The sequence below is a fragment of the Juglans regia genome, chromosome 13 (assembly GCF_001411555.2).
Source record: "Juglans regia cultivar Chandler chromosome 13, Walnut 2.0, whole genome shotgun sequence".
NCBI classification, from domain to species: Eukaryota; Viridiplantae; Streptophyta; class Magnoliopsida; order Fagales; family Juglandaceae; genus Juglans; species Juglans regia.
The window spans coordinates 30355830-30381446 of record NC_049913.1 but is presented as its reverse complement, the minus strand read 5'-3'; the positions used below and the strand labels follow the sequence as shown (position 1 = coordinate 30381446).

The 25617-nt window shown below is 34.7% G+C and overlaps 2 protein-coding genes across 4 annotated transcripts; both read left to right on the top strand.

Annotated features, from left to right (window-relative positions):
- The first annotated feature begins 463 nt into the window (after nucleotides 1–463).
- On the top strand, nucleotides 464–3814 carry LOC108994017 (histone-lysine N-methyltransferase ATXR6). Its single transcript, XM_018969088.2, has 6 exons — nucleotides 464–747; nucleotides 1588–1668; nucleotides 1773–2002; nucleotides 2381–2481; nucleotides 2611–2823; nucleotides 3466–3814. The coding sequence occupies exons 1-6, from the start codon at nucleotides 495–497 to the stop codon at nucleotides 3623–3625; spliced, it is 1038 nt and encodes a 345-aa protein (XP_018824633.1). The 5' UTR covers nucleotides 464–494; the 3' UTR covers nucleotides 3626–3814.
- Nucleotides 3815–15727: 11913 nt separating this feature from the next.
- Nucleotides 15728–21741, top strand: LOC108994078. Of its 3 annotated transcripts, XR_004798033.1 has the most exons (9): nucleotides 15728–15873; nucleotides 16324–17512; nucleotides 17631–17733; nucleotides 17923–18080; nucleotides 18171–18222; nucleotides 19144–19223; nucleotides 19327–19420; nucleotides 20121–21132; nucleotides 21211–21741. XR_004798033.1 is itself a non-coding variant. In XM_035684639.1 (8 exons), exons 2-8 carry the CDS (start codon nucleotides 16433–16435, stop codon nucleotides 20654–20656), a joined length of 2103 nt encoding a protein of 700 aa, XP_035540532.1. In that variant the 5' UTR covers nucleotides 15728–15873; nucleotides 16324–16432; the 3' UTR covers nucleotides 20657–21741. The 3 variants fall into 3 exon arrangements, 2 of the variants coding, with proteins under 2 accessions (XP_035540532.1, XP_018824711.1); XM_035684639.1 differs by having other exon boundaries at nucleotides 20121–21741; XM_018969166.2 differs by having other exon boundaries at nucleotides 17631–17721; nucleotides 20121–21740.
- The last annotated feature ends 3876 nt before the right edge of the window (nucleotides 21742–25617 follow it).

Here is a 25617-nt window from a genome sequence, read left to right as displayed (position 1 = left end):
CTCATCTCATCTCATTATTACACATTTTTCAAATCTCCATACAAAATATAATAAACAATTCAACTTTTTCAAATCCCAATTCAACTTTTTCAAATTCTAATATAATAATAATACTAAAATATAATATTTTAAATACTAAAATAAAACACAAAATTTTAATCTCACCCTCAAACCTGTTCTTAGTAGAATATCTCGTTGTCATAAATAAATAAAAATTACCGTTATAATACTGGATCAGTAGCAGTAGCAGGCCCATTAAAAAGATGAACCGAAAGTAGTAGCTCAAAATTGGCGGGGGCGGCCCAAGCCTCTGAAACAGTGGTGGCGCCAAAAAACTAAAAAGAACAAAAACCCATTCCCCGCGAAACCAAAATAGCGCGCGAAGTTCGGCTGCGCACATTCATATATTCACACAAATACTCGTTAATACAAATAATAATAATAATAATAATACACCCTCCACTCGCGCTCGCTCACATTTTAGCTCTCGAGCTATGGCTTCCAAACCAGCAAGAATGGTATTGAGGCGCAGGACTCTAGCTCCGAAGCCGCACCCAAAACATCCTCTTGAAGACGATGGCGTTTACTGCGAGGAATGCGGGTCCGGCGATTTCCCTGCCAAGCTTCTTCTCTGCGACAAGTGCGATCAAGGGTACCATCTGTTTTGCCTCAGGCCCATTCTTGTTTCGGTGCCTAAGGGGTCGTGGTTTTGTCCCGCTTGCTCTAAGCACCAGATAAAATTGAACTGTACGTTCATGGGCTTCTGATTTTCGATCTTCTTTTTATTTTTCGGCGGATCTATCGCATTTTATTGATTCGTAACTTGATCGATTTATTTTATATATACTCAGTTTCTTGTCTATGGGTTATTTCTGGCCAATCCTTTTTCTTTTTTAATAGGTGTTTTGATTGGGGTACCCAATGCTTGTTTCAGTAGTACTATGTCGGATTGATATTAGGGATGATTATTATTATTATTACTATTTTTATTATTAATAGTTCTTGCGTTTTTTATTTTGGTTTTGTTTATTTCGTATTCTAACTTGGGCTGTCAATGATTTCGTTCCAGTGGGTTAACTTCTGGGCATTTATTGTATTAATGTATTCAGCTTATTTGATGCCCATCTGGGTGATTGATTTATAGATCTTATTGAACGATTGTTTTTGCCAACTTATGGGCTTTGATCCCATTGTTTAGTTTAATTCATGAAATTGTGGTGGTTGATTCCATCCTTGTCATTCGCATTTTGCCTTCCATGCCCAAATTGTTTCGTGATTGTCACTGCTTTGTTCCTGATAATCTCTGAAGGATCACATTTCCGCTTTTATGTCACTTGGATTTTCTTAATATATTTTGGTTATTTTCTTCTTGTTAGATAATAGAACAAAATCTGCAACCCTTACTTTTGCATACCTGCTAGTAGCATTAATTTGTATCATTTCTCAGAGCATAATTGGGAAACGAAAGTACGGAATCACAAGCTCTAATTTCTTTGCATGTTCAGCAACTTGTAGTATTTTTATCATATATTTTGTATTTTGTCTCAGTTTCCCATACTAATTGTTTTCCTTCCATATAATGTGCAGCCTTTCCCCTAGTTCAAACCAAAATTGTTGATTTCTTTCGCATTCAAAGATCTTCAGACTCAACACAGAAACTAAGTCAAGGTATTTTCTCATCATTCAGGGGGACTCTTCTTTCTTAAATTTGCGCTCTTTTTTTATTCGCTCCCCAGTAGTTTGAAACTAAAAGGATTTTTCCCATTTTTTAGATTATAGGAAGAAAAGGAAGCGGGCTGGTAGCTTAGTGATATCAAAAAAGAAAAGGAGGTTGTTACCATTCAATCCGAGCGAGGATCCTGCAAGGAGATTGGAGCAAATGGCGTCACTTGCAACGGCATTGACAGCCACTGGGACAGAATTTAGTAATGAGCTCACTTACATGCCAGGCATGGCACCGAGGTCAGCTAATCGTGCAGCCCTTGAGCAGGGAGGAATGCAGGTAATCGGGAAAGCAGTTGGATGAGTTTTTATAACTTGGTCCAAGTAAATTCTAATTTGTAATAGTCATACTGATGCTTTAGCAATTTTGATGTCTAGCAAGATAGTAGCAATTCAAGGATTCTCTAATCTAGAATGACTCATTTTTCATTTGAACAGCATGTCGGTGCATCAATGTTTGGGCCAATGATAATAAATTAACTGTCCTACTTTAACCTTTTATGTGATGATTTAATTGCCTACTGATGCATATGAGCTGACTTTAGCATTTTGGTATGAAATAGAAAGACACGTATTAAAAACTCCTTTGTTGCTTGAGGTAAGGTTTAGGAATTGACTGACCAATGTCTAACACTAATTTTTCGTAACTGCCTCACAGGTCTTGTCAAAGGAAGATACTGAAGCCTTAAAGTTGTGCAAGAGCATGATGGAGAGAGGGGAATGGCCACCTCTCATGGTTGTTTTTGATCCTCATGAAGGGTATGCATACATAAGTAGGAGTGTGTGTACTTTCTAATATATGTCTAAGTTTATATTTCTGCCTTTGCTTGATTGTTACACATTTGGTTTGCTAGGCTCCTAGCTCAGTAATCTTGTTTGATTTAACAGGTTCACTGTTGAGGCAGACAGGTTTATAAAGGATTTAACTATAATTACTGAATATGTTGGAGACGTTGATTACTTGAAGAATCGCGAAAATGATGATGGTGATAGCATGATGACGTTGCTTTCTGCTGCCAATCCTTTAAAAAGGCTTGTCATTTGTCCTGACAAGCACAGTAACATTGCTCGTTTCATTAATGGCATTAACAATCATACGCCGTAAGCTCATCTTCCATCTCAAATCTTTTTCTTCCTTCAAGCCAACCTCAGTTATAAAATAATACCCTTTGCTGTAGCCTTCATCTTGGGACAGATGGATCACATGGATGTATTACCCTGTGTAGTATATAGGATTGCCATTTATGGACTGTTATGACATTCTGAGCAAGTTTTTGTCTCGTTCCATAAAATTTGGTTTACTGCATGTCATAGCTAATTAGCATCCTAGCACGTGTTGGTACATATTGGTGTCAATGTGTGCCACGAGTGGCAGTGAAAATAGAAACCTATTATTTAGGTAACTCTAGACTGCCTTTCTTCAGGTGATCGGAGAAACTAATTGGCTCATTTAAATGTAGAGCACAAGATACTATGTATTTTTTTCTTGGCTAAATTCAAACATAAGATCTACCCCTCCCCCTCCCCCTCTCTAGCCCTAGAACTCATCTCAGTTATTATGTAAGCTACATTGAACTTGTCTAGTTACCATGCGACATCCATATACAGCCCATATACAGTGTAATGCATATTCTCTAAAGCCAACCAATTTAGCATCATATTTCTGTTTGAAGTTCAGAAATTCTTGACAGAAAATGGGCTAATTTTGTGCAATCTACTGAAGGAAACTGATATTTGGTGCAGGGATGGGAAAAAGAAGCAGAACCTCAAATGTGTGAGATTTGATGTCAATGGTGAGTGTCGGGTTTTACTGATTGCAAACAGAGATATACCAAAAGGAGAGAGATTGTACTATGATTACAATGGATATGAGCATGAATACCCAACTGAGCATTTTGTCTGACATTTTTTTGGTTGTCACAGTTCCCTCACAAGTTAATGAAAGCATTGGCCACTAACAGGCTTATCTTCTCATTTTCTCATGACTGCTTTGTCTTAAACCCAAGGTTCTTTATTTTATCTAACCGCTAATGTTCAAGAACAATAACTCGTTTAACTGAGAAGTTGGTATTGTTATTACTACCCAGTTCCATGCTTGTGCTTTTGTGTCTATAATCTTTGTTCAAGTCAAAAGTTGAAACCTACTATCTTTTTATTTTTCATGAATTGCATGTTTTGTGATGTTTTGTGCACTTTGTGCCTTGAAACTTGCACATAAGGCATAGCTTTTCTTTGCATTACACTCCTTGAAAACAATAATATGATTGGATAAGAACTATCAGTGATAGCTTTCTGGTAATTATGATTGGCTCCTTTATACGCTTTTCCAGAAAGCATAACTCAGTAGTTTGGCATTTTTGTCAGCTTCAGCTATGTTCTAGAACTGGGCGAATAATAGTACCTCTAATTACCAAACTTGGTCTGTGATGACCAAGGACATTCTGCTCCAATGACACACGGTACGTGAAAGCCAATGACTATTGACTAATCCCAAGTTGTACATAACTTAGTATGAATACAACTATCTGTCAAGTAATCCCAGGCCAGAGCCGCCAGACCCCACACAGCAATGCCCCTCCTATCCTATTATTGCTTGTTATCTTGAGTTTTAGTAGTGTGTTGGGTGTCAATAAATAAGCTTATACATATATGTATGTATATGTACAAATTTATTTACATGGTGGTAACATTCAATATCACTGTGGGTCCCTACCCTATTGTTTCAGAAAGAAATAGCATGGTAGGATGGTCCAAATTTGTATCAGATGAGCCCCCCCACAAGAGTGGTCCTCCACATTCTTACTGGAAAATGTGACTGCCATTAGATTTGGATCAGATGCACCCCAGACCACAGAGGTTGCGGTCCTAGTACAACTGTGAACTGGTATATTTGTTCACTTCTCACCTTTGGGTGTTATGTTGTCTGCCAAAGCAGGTTAGTGCATTGTTAACCAGACGTTTTTCAACAGGACAGAGATCCCAATGATCTTTTACCTGAGCACTGTAGCTGGTTGGAGAAATTAATCGCATGTGCATGCATTCTTTTTGTTTTAACCCATTGGAATGAACATTTTCCTTGAAATCATTGAGATCTTTCGTAAAATCTTCAACATTATACAATTCTAATTCATATATATGATTATTGATTAAGAAGATTTTGTGCAAAACATGTTTTGATTACTTTAAACTTTCAACCTACTAGCAAAGATTGTAACTTGTGCTTGCTTCAAGTGTAGGCTTGATGCCAAGAGAAACCTGTCTATTCCTCACAAGCATTTCTGTTCCCTCCCTTCTATTAACAAAATAGGAGAAAAAAATAAAGGGGAGGGGCAAATTTTGTTTTGTGTTTTTTTTCCAAAAAAGATTACGTCATTCTAATTTTATTGATAATGCTTCAGTTATGGCGTTATTATCTTATACATAGGTTTGGATACAAAGATGATTTTAACTCATCTTATCTAATCATTATAATTTTTTTAAATTCACACACAAAATACAATAAACTATTCAATTTTTTTAAATTTTAAAATAATAATAATATCAAAAAATAATATTTTATTTAATTTTTAATTTTTTTCTCAGCTCGTTATCCAAACCTCACTGAAAAACGAGGTAAATCAAAAATATCATCACAAATACTAGAATAAGATCAAGCGAGAATGAAGTTATTATTAAGAATAAGAAGAGAATAGTCTCCACAATAATATTATGTTGATAGTATAAAGCAAGACCAATTTGCAAAACAGATAATTCAATAAAAATATTAGTACAACTCAACATAAATAAAGAAAAAGTGGAAAAGTCCATTGTTGAAGATAAAATGGGCGGTGGATGCCCATCCTATTAAACACTTTGCAGCGAAATCCAACCATAAGAGGCCCACCTCTTGAGTTTGTTTGGTGGAAATCTATCTGCACCCACCCTAACCTTCTACAAACACACAATTTTCAAATAGATTTTATCCAATCCGTGGTACTGAAAATACTTTGGATGGTGAGGCCCATCAGCACAAATATCAACATCAGTATCATCCCAGTGAAATGAGCAATGACGGAGAACCTTTTTTTATGCACTTTTTGCATATCATACTTTTAAGATTATTTTATAATATTTTTTTTATTAAATTTTCAATTTTTTTTAAATATGGCTGTAAAAAAAAAAAAAATCGACTTATCATCTCTTATACCATATATTAACGTATGATTTGTTATTTTTATCTTTTTATTTAAATACATATATTAATGTGTAAATATGTATATTTAAACACGATAAAAATGATAAATTATATATTAATATGTAGTGTATAAATGATAAATAAATTTTTTTCTGTATAAAAATGTTGTATAAAGAATGCTGTATTTAGCAATTTTTTCCTATAGATATCCACCTATACTTTTGTCTTAAATTTTTTGGATATTTTTTTTTACTAATATATAGATAATATTTTATTATTATTTTGATTAATATATAAATAATTCAATGTAAAAAAAAGTTTTAAATGGAATAATCAAATGTAAAATCATATCAAATTATGCAAATTCTACATTTATATTTGTATAATTCAATACTAATACTGGCCTTGATTTTACCTATGGGGGTGAGTATCGTGCTGAAAGGCCATTAATTTCCCTCGTTGTCCGCCGTGTCGAAAATCTGATTAATGACGGGTGGGTTCGAATTCCGCAGTTATGTTTTTTGGCAGTTGGAATTTTAACAGCTACTGGATTGGGTTGTGGCTCCGAGCCCCATGGACCCTAATAAAGTGAGAGTCGGTCCGATTCATTTTAAGGGAATATATGAGCAAGCAGTTATGTTTATATTTGAAGTAGCTTCTCATTTAAGTAGTTGATTTATAAAGTCATTTAAAATGTGTCACAATAACTAATATGACTAAAGATGAAAAATAACACTGTTGCTCCCTATTTAATCCGTGTACTGTTCAAAACTAGGAAATAAATTACATTCATTAACCAAATCTTTGAGGCATTAAACTATTTTTAATAACTAAAATCCTTCAGTTGTCACATCGTGGCAGAGAAGGCTAGTTTACGTATCCCTGAGCAGTTGTCACATCGTGGTATCAACAGTACTGCACTCGTAGGGTTGTTTTAGTAAGTGAACGTGAGTAAAACATCATTTTTTTTTTTTTTTTCCAAGCCTTTGATTTTAAAGAGAGAGAAAAAGCTCAATCACGAATATCTTTGTTGGAAAGAAGGGTGAGAGCTGTATTCTCTCTTTACATTTTCCATCACCATAATGTATATATATTTTTATGGTAATGTTTTTTTTCTCCCCTTCCACCGGTTTGATTTTGATTAGATCTATTACACTCTGGCCACCATCAATCGATACGCGCCCCACCATATAATTCTACAGCCGCCGATCTACTGAGACGAATTGGAATCGACCAAAAAGCTCCGAGCATGGCCCTTATGCGAGGCTTGTTTCCATGCGTGGTCTTCATGCGTCACCGTGCCATGACACCTCTGCCGGTTACACTGGCCGTACTAGTAGATTCTCTACGCTGAGATCTTTTAAATATGCCCTACCTCGCCTCCCTACCATCGGCGTGTGGTTACCACGCACCACCACAGATGCGTGAAAAGACAGATGACTGGTCGCAGATCAGTCCATCTGATGTCATGCTTTTGACTATATTATCGTTTTCTCTAATCGATTATCTTGAAAAAGAGATTACGGATCTCACCAAAAAACATCTCAAGACAAAAAATTGCAGCGCATCCACAACTTTCACCGCTTCCAACGGAGGTTCCACCACCATCAACGGTGGTTCCATACTTCGCATGATTTTACGAACTGCTAACTACCGTCTTTTAAGACGATGCCCTCTTTGTAGGGCATGAGTGGAGACCAAGAAATTGGTCCCAAAACTCATTTTATTTTTCTTTCTTCCATTACTTTTGCACTATGTTTATTGTACTGGGGCGTTTGTTGGGAACCCCACCCCCTCCTCATGTATCATCATTTTTGTTTCTAATAGAATTTTGCTTGCTTAGGAAAAAAAAAGTGAACGTGAATAATAATATTAATTATTTAAATATTTTTCGTCTCTTAGCTTGAGATCAACTGTAATGACAGTCCATTTTCGACAGTACTGAGTTGAGCTAACATGATAATCATTTATTTCAAAAATTTAAATTGATGAAAATGAATAAAATTTAATTATATTTCTAAAACTCCTTTTATATCTGGGCTAAACTTCTATTTATGAAATGGGTTCAACACGTAAAATATTTAATCAATTGGTTTAAGTGTAGTGTTAGGATTTGAATTCTGAATCTCTACTATAATGTTATATAAAATTACTGTTTATCTTAAAAATTTAAGCGCATAATATGAGATAGATTTGATTATTTAATTGATACACAACTTAAAAACTTGTACACATGCTCATGATCATTATGCACAACTTAACACTAGTAAGACAATGGGAATAAAGAGCCCAAGAAATTTTATTTATTTATTTATTTCTTTAGAAAAACAACTTCATATTCATTAAAAAGGCATTACAAAGAATGTTTATCTAGACATACGGCTTGGGAAACATGAAAGGGAACACCATCCCACCACATCTCTATATCTTCAACATTTCAAGCATCTCTAGCAAGCCTATGAGCAGCCTCATTACCAAGACGATTGACATGTTGAACACTACAATTCTGGAATAGCTGCATTAGTCTTCTAGTCTCTGCACTAACATTCGTTGAGGCACAAAAGAATCACTATTAGTTTGTAGCTCAGAATTCATCATTAAACAATCATTTTCAAGAATGAGGTTTTGAATCCCTATATTTGCACATATCTACAATCCCCTAAATATGGCAAGGATTTCAACAGTAGATGGATCATAAACTTCTTCTTCCACTTTGCTAGCTACCAGCACAACATCCCTATTGAAATCTCTAAGAATAATCCCTACCCCAGCCTTCTTTTGATCATAGAACACAGCATCGTCTACATTGAGTTTATAGAAACATGCAGGTGGAGGAAGCCATTGATTGCATGTCTGCTGCTTGGGAGTTAGGATCTGTCTTCTGCTATGAGGGACCTTCTTAAGTGAAAAGATAAAATCAATCACATGGGCAGGTTCTATGCATGCCTTCTAATGTCCCATTTTGTTCATTCTAAACCAAAAATTCCATGCAATCAGTACAAATGTAGTCAACTCATCCACTGTGCTATTATTCTTTATGCTCAGTGTCACTTCCCTTAAGGATAAAGTCTGATCCACATTTTGAAGCATATGTAGATATCTAGTTCAGTGAACTTTAATACTAGGACAATGTAGTAGAGCATGTTGCAGATTCGTCACTTTGTCTTTACAGAAAGTATATTTGTCCTCCACATCAAGCCTCCTTCTTCTAAGATTTTCCATGGTTGGCAATCCATCCCTAGATGCCCTCCATACAAAAAACTTAACTTTGTTAGGGACCTTCAGCTTCCATAGAGTAGACCATAGTGGATTGTGGTGATTAGCAGTCGATGGTTCTCCATAATTTTCCTCTTTGCTAGATTTGAAGAATCTATAAGCACTCTTTACACTAAATCTACCACTTTTTTCCATGTCCCAAATCCACTTATCTTCCTCATCACTTGGGCTTGGAGCAATTTTTAAGATCTCTGTAGCTAAGTTTGGATTGAATAGAGCTCTAATTTTGTTGGTATCCCACCATTTTGAGTTGCCATACATCAAATTGAATCAAACTCTGCACAAGTAGTATCCCTTTGCAAGACTGGGGGGCCTGGGACCCAACAATCCTTCCAAATCTTGACAGTCATGCCATTTCTAATACTCCATCTGCCCCCTCAATAAGACCCTTCAATAAGAAGATGCTTTGCCTCCCAAATTTGCCTCCCAAATTCCTCTCCAAGCATAAGAGGGATTAGCACCTAAGGGAGCATCAAATAACTGAACTTTTGGAAAATATTTGGCCTTATAGATTTTGTGCAACAAGCTTCATTTCTCTTGCAAAATTCTTCACCCTTGCTTAGCTAGTAAAGACATGTTAAACATACGTAGGTATTTAAAACCCAGGCTTCCTCTATATTTGGATTCACACATCTTAGCCCAATTGATCCAATGAATTTTTCTCTCTTCCTTCTCTGCCCCCACCAGAATCTAGCCATCATTAATTCAAGTTTAGTACATAGGCTGCCTGGTAATTTGAAGCAGCTCATGACATAAGTTGGAATAGACAGTGCCACAACTTTAATAAATACCTCCCTTCCCCCTTGAGAAAACAACTTTTATTTCTAGTCTTGAAGCTTCAACCAAACCCTATGTTTAATCTCAGAGAAAGCATGAGACTTTGACTTGCCAATCACAGGTGGCAAACCGAGATACTTTTCATACTGCTGTGCCTGACCTATGCCCCACAATGATAGAATCTCTTGCTGGTTCCTCATAGGTACATTTCTGCTAAAAACCATTACAGTTTTCTCCTTATTAATCTATTGGCTTGATGCATTCTCATACTGCTGCAACAAAGCTTGTAACCTTCTATTGTTTCTATCTCAGCTTTACAGAAGATGACACTATTATCTGCAAAGAGTAAATGGTTAAGACTTGGTGCCCCAGTTTTGTATCCTTGGGTTTAATTTAGACCTGTCAGCTTTCCTCAAGAGGCCAATAAGACCCTCATTGCAAAGAAGGAACAAATATGGGGATAGGGGATCCCCCTGTCTCAAGCCTCTAGCAGGAACAATATGACCCTTGTGTTCTCCATTTATCAGAATAGAAAAGGAAGCAATTTGAATGCACTTCATAATCAAATAGACCCAACGAGTCTCAAAGCCCAATTTTTCCATTACAGCCTCAATGAATCCCCATTCCACCCTATCTTAAGCTTTACTTATGTCTAGTTTTAAAGACATGAAGCCTTTCTTCCCCTTTCTCTTTTGTCACAAGTAATGAATCAACTCATAAGAAATTAAAACATTATCAGTAATGAGCCTACCAGGTACAAAGACACTTTGAGACTTAGAAATAACATGTGATAGAACCACTTTAAGTCGATTTGCAAGCACTTTTGATATGAGTTTGTAGATGACATTACACAGGCTGATTTATCTGTAGTTAGTCACTTTCAGATGGGTTTTTTTCTTTGGCACTAGAGTGATAAAAGTGTGATTTATAGACTGAGGGAACTCACCTGAATTGAGCGCTTTAAGAACAGCTGCTGAGACTGCCTTCTAATGGTTTGCCAGTATCTCTGGAAAAAGATTGGTGACATACCGCGCTTTTGTGGGATGCATCTGCATTAGAGTCGTATATACTTCTTCCTCAGTGTAAGCTTTAGTCAGCTCCTCATTCATAGTACTGCTAGTCACGGCCTTCATCTCCAGTTTAATTCAACCCACAAAGCAAATCAAAAGGAAATGATCAAGTCTGATATTCTTTTGAAATTCCGTTTTCAATAATGCAGATAAAGTTAAGAAGTCTAGACGAATTTCCTAATTTGTAGATTAATTTAATGCAGAAATATCACCTCCTATTAGTTTATAATTCTCCATCATCAACAGTTAGTTAAGACATTCAGATTTGTCGGCCAGAAAATTCAAAGAAACTTAATAAATGGATATCTGCATAATCCAGCTACCAACCAATCATCTCTAACTTATTAATTAATCTATACATGCAGTCAACTTCCAATTTATGGAGTAAATTAAGACACCAATCATGCATGTGCTCTACATTACCATCCGTTCGTGAGCCAATTTATGAGAGAGAGAGAGAGAGAGAGAGAGAGAGAGAGTTTTGGCTAAAGGAGATGCATCCTGCAATCTCCAATGTATGCCAACTATTATCACTTATACACAGTTATGGGGAACTATGAATTATGATCAATAGAATGTAGAACATAAAAAACAAAGAATGAGTGTGTGTGTATATATATATATATATATATATATATATATATATATATATTATATAGGGGTGGGGGGAGTCAACTGTTAAGAGAATTTGGAAGAATACTATGGATTGAGCATGGGAGAGTTATTTGTAGGGCTAGAATCTTGGGTGGACGTGGGGAAGTTTCAAGATATCTATTTTGTTGCTTAAGAAGTAGGCATGCCCTCCTTAAAAATAAATTATGTTTTGCCCAACAAGTAATGTTTCTTGCACTTACAACTCGTACTCATCATGTTGGTAATGACAAGCTAGCTAAGCTATAAAATAAAGAGTAATGATACGTACAGGTCAGTAATCTATTTAATAATTTAATGTTCATGATAAATAAAAAAAATGAATATTTGTCTTATTTGTTTTTCAAATGACATGCATTGAGACTTGCACAAATCATTTTATTGAAGTAGATGAATCTTGTCGTTGTCTTTTAATTTTTTCCCCTTTAAACCTAGGCTTCTTCTTAGCAAAACTATAGACCCTTGTTTTGGTTTTTGGTACAAACACCAGTTTTGCACCATTTTAATGCACCAAAACCAGAAACACGAGCAACATGTATTGCATGTATTGACCCAATGCCATGTGATGTGAATGGAAAAACTTATCCTATTCCCCAAAAACTACAGAACTTTTCATATGCATGCTTGCATGAATCACTGAATGCTTCTTTTTTTTTTTAATAAAAAAGAAAAGAAAAAGTTTTATAATGATCACTTCTATTGGGGTTTTGCTTAATTCATCATGTAGAGGCAGCTAGGGCCGCACGAGGCAAGTAATTTGCTCATGCATGACGATTTTAAAGCACAAATGTGATGTATTTTACGTCTCATCCTTGCATCATTCACATTGACAACTAGGAGAATATTTTAGCTAGGCTAAACAATAAATAAACTTTTAATGGTTTCTAGTAATCCATTTTTTCATTTTGAGTTGAATTGCTGCCATCCTCACTACAAGAAAAATGAGCATTTGTGACGGATTATTTGCGATGATAATGACTATTTGTGACAAAATAAATTCATTTTAATAAGAAATAACTGATACAAATAAATAATTTTCTTGTAGTGAGCTTGCACTCATGTCTCAAATTGGTTGAAAAAAACAAGAAAAAGAAAACGAATGACGTGCTAATATATACTTGATTAAAAAAAAAGATTAAGTTACACTTTATCAACCTAAATTAGCACCACATTCCCAATGCACTACCAAACGGCAATTGTATAAGATGATCAAAATGTTCTTGATATTGAAAAAAATAAAAAAAATTAACAATATTTTAATCATTTCATTTCGTCGCTACATTAATTTCCCGCTAAATTACAAAAACTTTAGAAGTTAATTATTAGGAATTATATATATATATATAGTCGGTATTGTGTTCAAGAATAGAATAATATTTAAGGGTGATAAAGTGTGATTCAAGCATAAAGAGTTAACATAATCACCCTAAAGTTAACATAATCACCCTAAAGTTAAAGCTAAAAAAAAAGAAAGAAAGAAAAATGCGTGTTTGTCCTTCTACAATGCACGTACAAGCAAGCAACCTTGTCTGAATGTTGGGCGTTGAGAGAGACTTGTACAGCCTACAATCACACAAAAAAGTCATGAAAGTAAAAGGTGAAGGTGCACAAAACAAAACCCTAAGGGCTAGCTATATATCTCTCATAACCAGAGAACACAGAGAGTGATGATGGTGAGGGCTAGCTATATATCTCTGATCATAACCAGAGAAAGAGAGAGTGATGATGGTGATGATGATGATGGTGATATTAATTAATCCCGTATAAATAATCCTTTGCTTGCTTTCTTTTTACCTTTCTCGTGGGCTGTAGCTAGACAGCCTTTACAAAGAAAGCTTGTGCTCTTGTACATCAAGACAAAGACCAAAAGCCGGAACTTTGATATAAAGTGTTGAAGTGAAGGCTAATTGCTTGAATTATGAGAGGGGAAAAATGATTATAAATATAGCTGTGGTTATCATCATCAAAGCAGGATTGAGGTAAATTGCCTGGTTAATTGGGAACAACAACCTCTTTTTACTTTTTGACTTCTTGTGGATTTATGGCTTTAAGGGAGACATTAACCTAATCAAGGAAACCTAATTAGTACTTCACTAGCCACTAGCTTAACTAGCAATGTCGTTTACTTAACTCCTATGATTAGGATATCACAACACACACACATGCTATATATATATATATATATATATATATATATATACACATTTATATATATGGTTAGGCTATAAAGTATGTTTATACGTTGGGGTGATTTAAAGTGATAGGTTAGATCTACTTAATAATAAAATATACTTTACAGCCTAACCCATCATATTAAATTACGTCAATTTATAATATCATCGGTCGTTTTTAGTGAAACGGGATTAATCAATAATTAAGAATGTTTCACATAATTGAAGGAAAATCCATGAAAGTGTGTAATGTTTTGAGTATATTGAGACTGAGTAGGGTAAAGAAGGCTGTGATATATAGAAAATGCCCATGCCTATGCCTTGCCAAATGTAATATGAGCTAAGAAAGAGGGTGACAATTTGACATTCGTAGTCTAAAAGACCACTGATTTTATAAGAGAATAAAAACAATGTATGGGTCATCTCTGACCGTTGACCAGTTCATGAGACAGTGATCAATTTCCCATATATATTTTGCTTATATATAGTTTAATTATATGTATTTTCCTCAGAGAATTAAATAATTTCCCTTTTGCCTCAACAAGAAAAATTGGGTCATTGACTTCTTCAAGTGGAAAGTGTAGGGGTAGTGACTAGTGACCTACCACCACTTGAATTTTATGAAAGGAAGTGGGAATAATATTATTGCCACCTTGACACCCAATAATTTCTACATCTTCTAAGATCAAGCAGGATTTCACTCTATTTTTTTAGGATAATTATGGAAAATTTCCTTCTTTGGGTATTGAATGTTATCCTAATTCATGATTTTGGCAATAAAAATAATCAGATAATTAATGGCAATTTTAATTTATAAAAGAGTTTTACTACTCATCATCTCTATACTTTTTTATTTTTATTATTTTTTGATTTTATTATTTTTAAACTAATTAAATTATTCTACTCATCATCCATATATCACATATTTAATAAGAAAAAAATAAAAAAATGTAATATGTATTATATGAAAATGATGAATATAATTTCTCTTTATAGAAATATATCTTCAAAAGAATGTCCAATATCTTACTTATTCAAGTATATCTTAGTTTCACATTGTTCCAGCTAAGAGTCATTTCAACCATTAATAAGAGAATCTCAAATTTTTAATTTTTTTTTTATAATTTCTTACTACCAAAAAAATTCTATAATTTCATTTTAAGATTGTAAATAATCTAATTATGAGAAATTCTTGAATCAGTATAGTACATAAAATTAGAAATTATAATGGGTTTTTAATAGTCAATTTAAAGATGTTTAAATTTGGTTACAACATTTATTTATTATTTATGTGCATAATTTCTTTGATAAATTTCTCAAAATAATACTCATTTTTTGATAGATCAAAATAATACTTAACCTAGATTCATATAACATATATTCTATTGATCATTCAAAAAGTGGGTAATTTATCAATTTAAAAATGAGATTTGTTATATATCAGTTATTATTTATCTATATATTTTATATTTGATAATTTTTTTTTTATAAAATATGAGATGTAAAGTTAAATAGTGACTGAAGAAAAAAATTATTTTTTAAAAATATAATAAATGCATAATATCAATAAAATTATAACATCTGACCTTTCTATAAAAGCAAAGAATGGTCAAGTTCAGAAAACTTTGCTGAAAAGGATTATTACAAAATAATAAATTAAAAAAATATTAAACTGTATTTAAAAATAAAAAAATAAAAAAACAAACACAAGCACGAACACGGTCTACTCTCGAAGTCTCGTTTCTCGGGCCATCCGTTCACGAATATCGAGGAAATGAATCTTCTTTCCTGTTTTACCCCTGTCTCGTTTATTTATCTATTTATTTATTTATGAGTGGCTTATTGTTCAGATATAAATAAAATTTTTATTCTTGTTTTACATTTTATCTGCGATGCTTCTCTGCTTCCTCGAGAGATAGAAAGAGAGGGAGCCAGAGAGAGAGAGATAGATATACTCAAAGCTCTAATATCCGTGGATGCTTCGATCTACGTCCTCCTCAGTTTCAAAGAAATCTCTTACAAACAGTCCCATGTAAGAAAAATTTTAGAGTTTCGAAAACTAAAATCACATTCTTATTACTTTTTTTTTTTTTTGTGAATAACTTTTCTTTGGCATAAACACACGTTTTGTCTGATTTATTTCTTCAAGTGTAATTGTAAGATCTTCAGATTCGTTAGTAGGTTTTTTCTCTGCGTGCTCTTAGAAGTGTTTTGGATCCTTAATTTGCTGCAAAATTCTTGGGTTCGAATGACTTATTTATTTATTTATATTTTTACCTTTTTTGGGTCTTGTTTGTGTATTGAAATTATGGTTTTCAATGTGTGGCAGACCAGGTTCAATGGGTGTGGATTGGGATCCATGTTGGATCTCTTGGTTTTTGTTTCATGGTTATCGTTCTCATTGCTGTTTACTTCAATATAATATTTATATCACACTAATTTTGGGTTTTCGTGTTTTTCCATTTTTTTTTTTTTTTTGTAGTTTTTCGAGGGGTTGCTTGTTCGGAGGGAATTTAGGATTCGGCACATTGCCTAGGGCTTTAAATGTTGGCTTCTTGAGGTGGGATTTCATGGATTAAACACAAAGAATAATGGGTAGCTTGAGTGAAGATGAAGAATATAGATTTTTCGATGCTCAAGAGGAGATGGCATCGATCTCAGATGCAACCTCCGATAGCATTGAGATATCTCAGTCTAGTTCTTCTAGTTTTAACTTCGGAGCTTTGGATACTTGTCCTTATGACATATGGAATCGGAGCCCTGGAAGTGTAACAGAGCGTCGTAGTAAGTTTTTGGACTGGATGGGATTGGGTTTAGATGGCATTGCACGAGAGAATTCAGCAGATGTACGTAGTGATGTACCAGACCAAGTGATTGATAGAATCAGAGAGAGTAGTGGTGCTGTGTTGAGGACCTCAGGTTCTGAAGATGTGTTTTGTTCGAGTCACTCTTCGATGACTTATCGGTCAAAGGAGAATTTTGTTTGCAAAGATGTGAACTTTGGCGAAGTCAGCCTGGGCCAATCTGTTAGGGTTGAAGAGTGCGAGAACACTTCTGGGTCGTCCCTTTCATTTCAACAACTGATAGAGAGGGAAGCTGAGGAGACAAAAGTGGGTTCAATGAAGAGAACTAAGAATGGGTGGTGGAGTCGATTACGTTCCATGGCATGTGTTGTTAAGAGTCAAGGGAAAGCTGATCAACTAAGACGTGAGAATGAGGCAATACTACGGTCGAGAGTTCAAAGAGTTAATGTTCACCAATGCAGGAAGCGATTGAAAGAACTTTCAGCTCTTTATATGGGACAAGATATCCAAGCCCATGAGGGTCCAATTTTGACAATGAAATTTAGTCCTGATGGGCAGTACCTTGCAAGTGCTGGTGAAGATAGGATTGTGCGTTTGTGGCAGGTGGTGGAAGATGAGAGATCCAATGAACTTGACATCCCAGAAATAGATCCATCCTGCATATATTTCACAGTAGATCATCTCTCTGAACTGAAAGCCCTCTCTGTGGATAGAGAGAGAATGGGTAAATTGAAGAGCCTGAGGAAAACCTCAGACTCAGCATGTGTGATTTTCCCCCCTAAAGTCTTCCGGATATTGGAGAAACCATTGCATGAGTTCCATGGGCACAGTGGCGAGATCTCAGATCTCTCATGGTCAAATAATAATGTAAGTGATTATTTGAATGCCAATGTAATTTTATAAGTACTCACAAAATTTAATTTTTTGAATGATATAAGGCTATTTTTATTTTTTTTAGCTGAATGCGATGTTTGTTTTTATGCAGCATCTGCTCTCGTCATCGATCGACAAAACTGTTCGTCTATGGCAAGTGGGATGTGATCATTGCCTCAAAGTTTTTTCACACAGTAATTATGGTGCGCTTTTAGGTGTTTTTCATACTAAATCTATCTTGCCAATTGAGGAATTAGCCATGGTTGAATAAATATCGTGGCAGTATCCGTGTGTTATTATATGGTGTTAATTTTTTTTTTTTAAATAGACAATATGTACGAGGTATTCACACTATTTTTACATTAATTTTGATTTTATCTTACATTAATTTTGACTTGATGCAGTGACCAGCGTTCACTTCAACCCTGTTGATGACAACTATTTCATGACTGGTTCAATAGATGGGAAAGTTCGCATTTGGGCTATTCCCGATTGTCAAGTTGTTGGTTGGTCTGATATAAGAGAGATTGTCACTGCAGTGTGTTATCGCCCTGACGGAAAGGTTTGGTGATTTTCTTGATCCTGTTTCTTTCAGAAAGGGGGATCAATGGTAACAGATATTTTATTAAGACTCTCTTTCTTTCTACTGCAGGGGGGCATCGTTGGCTCTCTGAGTGGCATTTGCCGCTTTTACAACATATCAGGTATCCTAGAATTTTTCAGTTATTTATTGCTTGCACCCGTACCCTATTTTTAACTTTTTCTTCCTCTGTGTATGAGTTGCAGGTGTTAGCTATAAATAATTCTTTGTATGAAATTGATGAGTTGTATGATAATTTGTGTGCTGCCTTTCTAATTTGTTATGATAGTTTGGTGATTCTATATTATTACTTATTCTAACCTCTTACCTATAAAAAAAAAGTACCCATTCTAACCTCTTGCACGGGTATGCTTTATATGATGGGAAGGTTTTGCGAAGGACCTTAATTGATTGGGTAGAAACAATATAATTGGGTTGTTTTAGGTTCAGAAAGGTGTTTGTTTTATGCAAGTAAAGAATTGTGCATTTATGGTAAGGTGTGGAGTTTCCAACTATAGAAGATTGGAGCCGTGTTTAGAACCTTCAATTAATAAGACTTTGTTACTTTTGTGGTAGATGAAAGTTAGCTAGTTGGGATGCATGTGCATTACTCTACAAAGCCAGTCTAGATACATTCTTAAAATTGTGGACATGCCCTTTGCTGTAAATGTGTCAATACTTAGGGTTGTGAGTTGGTGGGTTAGCTAAACTAAGCTTATTAAGGAGAAGACAATGTGAATTACATCATTCTCAAAGATAAGTCTTAGCTTCATTAATATGGTTACCATGGCATTTAGAAGAATGATTTCCATTGTTTGTGTTACATCTTGCATTTGGATGGCTGAGAAATCTGCTTTTGAGAAGGAAGTAATAGGGTCTTTATGTCTAGATATCAACCTGGACTTATTTGACTTCTGCTGAAACTGCTCTGGTTGACATTGGCTTTATAATTACGTTGTAGAACTTGGATGGCTGGCCTTCACATTTGATAAGATTCGGAGTATAGGCTCAATTAACCAATTGGCTCTCTGTTTACTTGGATCAGATAATCACTTGGAGTTGGATGCTCAAGTTGGCTTGCACAATAAAAAAAGATCACCCTGCAAAAGGATAATTGGCTTCCAGGTAGTTATACTAACATTGCTCTTGGTTTGCTCCTTTTGATTCTTTCTTTTAATTATCCCTTATAAGGCACAGTTGTCCCTTATTATGTGTAGTTTGCTTTCAGTTCTTTCCTCAAGACTCTAGCAAAATCATGGTTACGTGTGCTGATTCACAAGTCCGAATTCTTCATGGCTGTACTGTGATTGGCAAATACAAGGGTATGTACTTCTTTCACGTGTTTTCCTCAAGATGGCAGATTTTCATGGTTTTCAACATTGAGGCCTTTTACAGGCAGTTGAGTACCTTCTGTAAGCTATGCAACAAATTAATTCCTTTTTTTATTACAAAATCAGAATTCTATTTAGGCCTGGTTTGGATAGCAAGAGCCTCCCATCCCATCCCATCCGGTCTCGTCTCATCATATCTCATCTCATCTCAATATCCAAACACCGCAAACACAAACACTTTTCAATTTCAAATCTTTAACTTTTTCATCTAATCATTTACCTAATCATTACAACTTTCCCAAACTTCCAAACAAAAATAAAAAACAATTCAACTTTTTCAAATTACAAAACAAAAATAATATTAAAAAATAATATTTTAACAATATTTTAACTTTATAATATTTTTATTCTATTTTTTTTCTCTCATTTTCCAAAACTCCATAAAACATTTTAACTTAAATCATTTCACTAATATTTATATACCATCTCACTATCTAAATGAGGCCTTGCTGAATTCTTGTTGGGAAACCTAAATGTCCAATTAAAATAGTAGTGTGCCAGTCTTGTGATATCAATTGCGGATTCTAATTTTTTTATTTTATCAACTCTGATCTCCAAAGTTTTCATTATGATGTTCTGTCCTCCATCAATTCTGTATTAGTTCTAAATTTTCCATGTCTTCTCTCTTTAGGCCATCATAATGCTGGAAACCATATATCTGCGGCTTTCACTTCAGACGGAAAACACATTGTATCAGCTTGCGAGGATTCTAATGTATACTTATGGAACTGCAGTAGTCAGGAAGATTCTGGACGACTCCAAGCCAAAAATATAAGGTCTTGTGAACGGTTCTCCACCAATGTATCTGTTGCAATACCTTGGTGTGGTCTGAAATGTGAGAACTCGGTAAATAGAAGGCAATCTCCTGTCTTGAATGAAAATCAGGCAGAAACCCTCCCTTTTTCTTCTCCTGCTTGTTTCTCTCTGAGCCAAGAATTCCTCTTAGAGTCTTTTCCAAAGGGATCTGCAACTTGGCCAGAGGAGAAGCTTCCTACTTCAAGTCCAATGGCTAAACCATCTATATTGCATAAATCTCAATACAAGTTTCTGAAAACTTCTTGCCAGAACACATCCAGTTCTCATGCGTGGGGTCTGGTCATTGTGACTGCTGGCTGGGATGGACGGATAAAGTCATTCCACAATTATGGGTTACCGGTACCACTTTGAAATTCTAGCGCTTGGCAGGGGGTTTTCAGAGAATCAGCATTTTGATTTCTTTGGTTGGGCACTAAAAATGTTTAGTTCAAATGTAAAGTCACTTAACCTTTAGTGATAGCTTTGGCTGACTACCACACACTGCAAATCTGATGTTGGGAAAGGAGACTAAGTGATTATATTGGCAATGTCAACCACCGCAACAGGTTCTTGTTTCAACATTTAGTAGCCATGTGCTATGTGGATGATCTTGACAATTTTGGGTTTTTCCAGCTGGCCCTTTCTCAGATACCAGGTGTATCGTGGGCGATCTAGTCCACGACAAGTGGCATCAGTTCCATGGGTGTAATATAAAATCCAAATGGAATGAGCAAGTGGCTGAGGCGAGCTTATCCGGAGGCTTCGCTCAATTTTGCAACCTGATTTGCTACTCCGAGAAGTTTTGTCTGCTTGGCCCAGAAAAGAGGTGTAAAGTCATGTGTTTGAAGGTGCCAATTTGAGATGTTATCAATGTATAATGCAGGTGCCTGTGGGGCCTTGTATAACCATTTTCTTTTGTTCTTTAGAATACGAGAGGGATTCCAAAGCTGGTGGTTGGAGTTCATTTGGGAAAAAATGGTGGGGAACTTGGCCATGATAATGTCTTGGCTGCTCTGAATGATTGAATTACTTGTCTGCCATTTCTAATCCATCTCATGGTAGGGCCAAGTCATGACTCGGGTCGACGTGGGAGCGCGCGGCGGGCCATTATCTACCAAATGGATTCATTTGCTCAGACTAGTGGTTGAATGCAATATGTTGATGCTTGGTTGCCGAAAACATCTCTACTCTGAACTCCTTCACTTCTTAGATAGCGATTGTTTTGCTAACAAAGTTACTCCCAATTTTTGTCTAACATCACTGTTTATGAGTTACCATTGGTAGTTATAAGCTCCATATGATTGTCGTTCAAGTTTCAGCATATATGTAATTGTAATTTCCTTATGTAAATACAGATTTTTCTGTAGTTCTTTACACGTTTATAATTGTAGCAAAATGATTAGGAAGTAATAAAAGTGAAAAGAACCAAGAATATGGTTTTTAACTTTTCCATTGCTTGTTTGGTGAGTGAGAGCCATCTTTCAATTTGGCACTTTGGATTCCCTCCCCACTTTAGACGGTAGACATCAATATAAATTTGGAATGGGTATATCCTGATCTTCTCATAGACTTCACTTTATTGCAGTACTTGTGCTTTATGATTGCATTAACCTAATGTTTAGTTACCTAGTGAGAGTTACTGTTGATAAATGTTTCTGGAACAGAGGTTTAGATTCAGTACAGAGGTTTCAAATATAACTTTATCCTTGAAAAGGAAGCAGAAATCCAAGATGGTCACCTCAAAATCCCAATTGTGGGTTCTGAACTTCTGAGTAATGTGTGCCACATTTAATTTACAACTTAGTGTTTGTTAAACAGTTGTTAATAATAGAAGTATGCATAAAGTAGAAGAGAAATTATATTTGTGGTCGTGGACTACTCAAGTGCCGTGCAATCATTATGAAAAAAGTGGGTAAATACGGAATTTATATGAAAAAAAATCAAATTTTTTAATAGTGGACCTTAATTTTTTTTAAAACGATTACGCAATACTTGTACACTTTGCGACTGTATATAACATTACTTCAAATATAATAGGAGAAAGCTGACAATGATATAAAATGTTGTGGCGTTGATGAATTGGTATATGTTCTTTCTAGGGATCGATCATTACCAATATTGATGAATTTAGTTGAAATGCAGCTCTGTTTGATATGACACTCACGAGGCAGGAAGTTTTTGTGTGTAAAGCCAAAGCCAAGTGATTAACTTTGATTTGATGGAGATGGGCATCATGATCATAAAAAGCATGAACAGGCAAGGCAGGTCACATGAAAAAGAGCAAAATAATGAAACATTTACAAGGCACTGAGGTAGTGCAATTAGGAGACACTGAGAGCAAACTGCATGATTAGTTACTACTGGACAAACATCAATTTCCCAGGGTTGGTTGGTGGGTTTACTTAACCTGCTTTCATGGGACGTGAAAAGAATAGATATCCTTTTTACTCGTCTGATCAAATTTTATTATCTAATATATAAAGAGACAGACAACGTTATTTTCAGATAGTATGTACACCCTGCCTAAGCATTTAATGTTGTATTCATATACCTTCATATGAGTTGCAAAAGGGTATTAACTTATAAATAAGTTTCAAGACAAGTAAATCTCTTTACTATCTTTCTTCAAGGAGTATGCCAACCAAGAACATAGGAAAATGTCCATGCAAATACTTAGATTGCAGAAATTGTTTCCATACATAAGGCAGGACAAGAAAACAAGTGCTGATGAACTTGGTAGAGTTTTGTTCAGAGATCTAAATGCAATTCCCCGACAATGATCATATGACCATTACCTAACATCTAGCTAGCTTGTAGTTATCAAGGTTTTTAGTAGGATCTTGTTAACAATCCCGAGATCATTGTTTAAGGAATGTCATTGCTGAATCACTTTAATCAGCATGTTTCCACAGTTTTTTGTATTCATTCATTGCACATAGGCAGAATAACTCATGGGATTTGATGTTTTCTTTCTTTGGTAATAATATAAAAGTTAATTTCTTTTTAAAAAGGTGGATGCATTAAAGGTTGAGAAAGTAAATATTTAGGCTACGTTTGGATATTAAGTTGAGTTGAGTTAAGTTTTCTATGAATAATAGTGAGTTGAAATGATGAAATGAGTTTTGTGGAGCCCACCTAATATGAGTTTACGGGAAGTTGAAAAAGATTGTAAGTTCTGCGTATAAAGAGGTGTTAAGTTGAAAAAGATTGTGAATCTCATGTATAAAGAAATTTTGGATTGAGATGAATAGTAATATGAGAATTGGATGTTGGTCTATATCTGAACCGAACTCAGTTCAAAGAACCAGACGCAACCTTAGTACTCTAAGTACGATGTCCTAAGGCAACAAGTTTACAAAAGGGCTCATTAGTTAATGATATTTGTTTTGTCATCATAGTCATAGTACAGTTTTGATGGTAAAAAGAAAAAAAAAAAAGTAAGGATGAAGGTTCTCTTTAATTCTCTATTGGTAATTATTAATTAAAATTAAGTATCGAGATCCTCTTCAATTTTCTACTGAATTATTATTTGAAATCTTCATAAGAAGAATATTAAACATTTTAAGGTATATATATATATATATATATATATCTCTCTCTCTCTCTCTCTTCTCGAAGTAGAGATCCATTTAAACAAAGAGTGGAAATGCATTGAAGCCCGATAGTGAAAAATGCTAATCATATAACTAAGACATAGAAGGGCCAATGAGCCCATACTATACAACCCACAATTTGAATTCATGACAATTTTTACTTTTAACACAAAAAAGAGGAGTCAATTTAGTATGTTTTTCTATTTTCTATTTTTTATTTTTAGTAACATATAGAAGGGTGAGGTATATGTTACTAAACTAAAATCAAATAAAATTTACTAACTATTTAGATATATTATTTTTATTAAATAAACATAACTTAATTGCATATGTTAGTTTTATTTAATAATTTAATGGTTAGATGATTTAAAACAAAATAGCGCTCGATAATGCAAAAAGAGGAAAACTAAAATCCTAAATTCCCTCTACCCATTTATGTAGTGAGTAGTATAAATTATGAAGCATAGTAATATTACTCTGTACATAATGTCCAAGCTATTCCGAATAATAAATATTCTAAATCTCAAAATGTCTACATGCTAAAACTCTCTAAAAGAGTAATGCTAGATACAGTTATAGGTTACGCAAACGCCGTACATTTTTTTTGAGGAAGAGTGAGATCTATCATTAAAAAATTAATTTTTTTACGTAGGTGTCATATTTATTTATTTTTTTCAAAAGAAATATGCGATACTTGCGCACTCTATGACTGCAGATATAATTACTCTATTAATAAATAATCCCACATCAAAGATTGCGAGCAATGAACATCTCGAAACCATATAAATATAAATAGAAAGCATCATGCAAGATCACATGACAAGGAAAATCAGCAATGGTCACACAAACTTCGACATTCCACGAGGGGTATCACCATGTCACAAAGACATCAATATCACATGCTCAAAGTATTATTTTTATTTAACATGCTCACTAACATGTACCAATAATTCATGGTTTGTAAAGCCATATATACCAAACTTATTCCAACGTATCACATTTACAAAATTTTCACAGTTCCCATAATTGTGCTCAAAATAGCACTACGAAGGTATACACAAAGAATTATAAAAAACCACATCACTTTGTACAAATAAATTAGTCATTTTCGTGTACACCAATTACAAACAACACATATTCAAGGAATTTTAAGTTTTGCATGAGATGAGATGAGAAATGGTTTGAGTTAAAATGTTTTATTGGATTTTGGAAAATGAGAGAAAATTGAATAAAAATATTAAAAAATTTAAAATATTGTTAGAATATAATTTTTTTATATATAATTTTTATTTTGAGATATGAAAAAGTTCGTTTTTGTTTTTGTATCTTGTTTGGAAGTTTGAGAAAGTTGTAATGATTGTATGAAAAATTTGAAAATTTAGAATTAAAATATATTTGTATTTGAGTGATATTTAAAAAAAAAAAAAAATGAGATGAGATGAGATAGCTATCTAAACGAGACCTAAAAGGCTACTTACCTCGTTCACTAGTTGAAATCACAATACTCTTTGAAAGTGTATCAAATGTGCAAGGGGTTTTCCCCCTTTTTGTCTTAGCAGGCTCGAGAAGGGCAACCAAGGGAACAGGAAGTGAAGGCCTAGCCCAGAACAAATAGACTCTTCAATCCCGCCCACGGGTAGACTCCCCTGGACGCAACCTCCATGAGGGAGCGTACTGTAGGGGGATGAGACTCGCCGACCTAGAGACCCCTCGAACAGTGTCTAGCCCTTGAATGCCTGT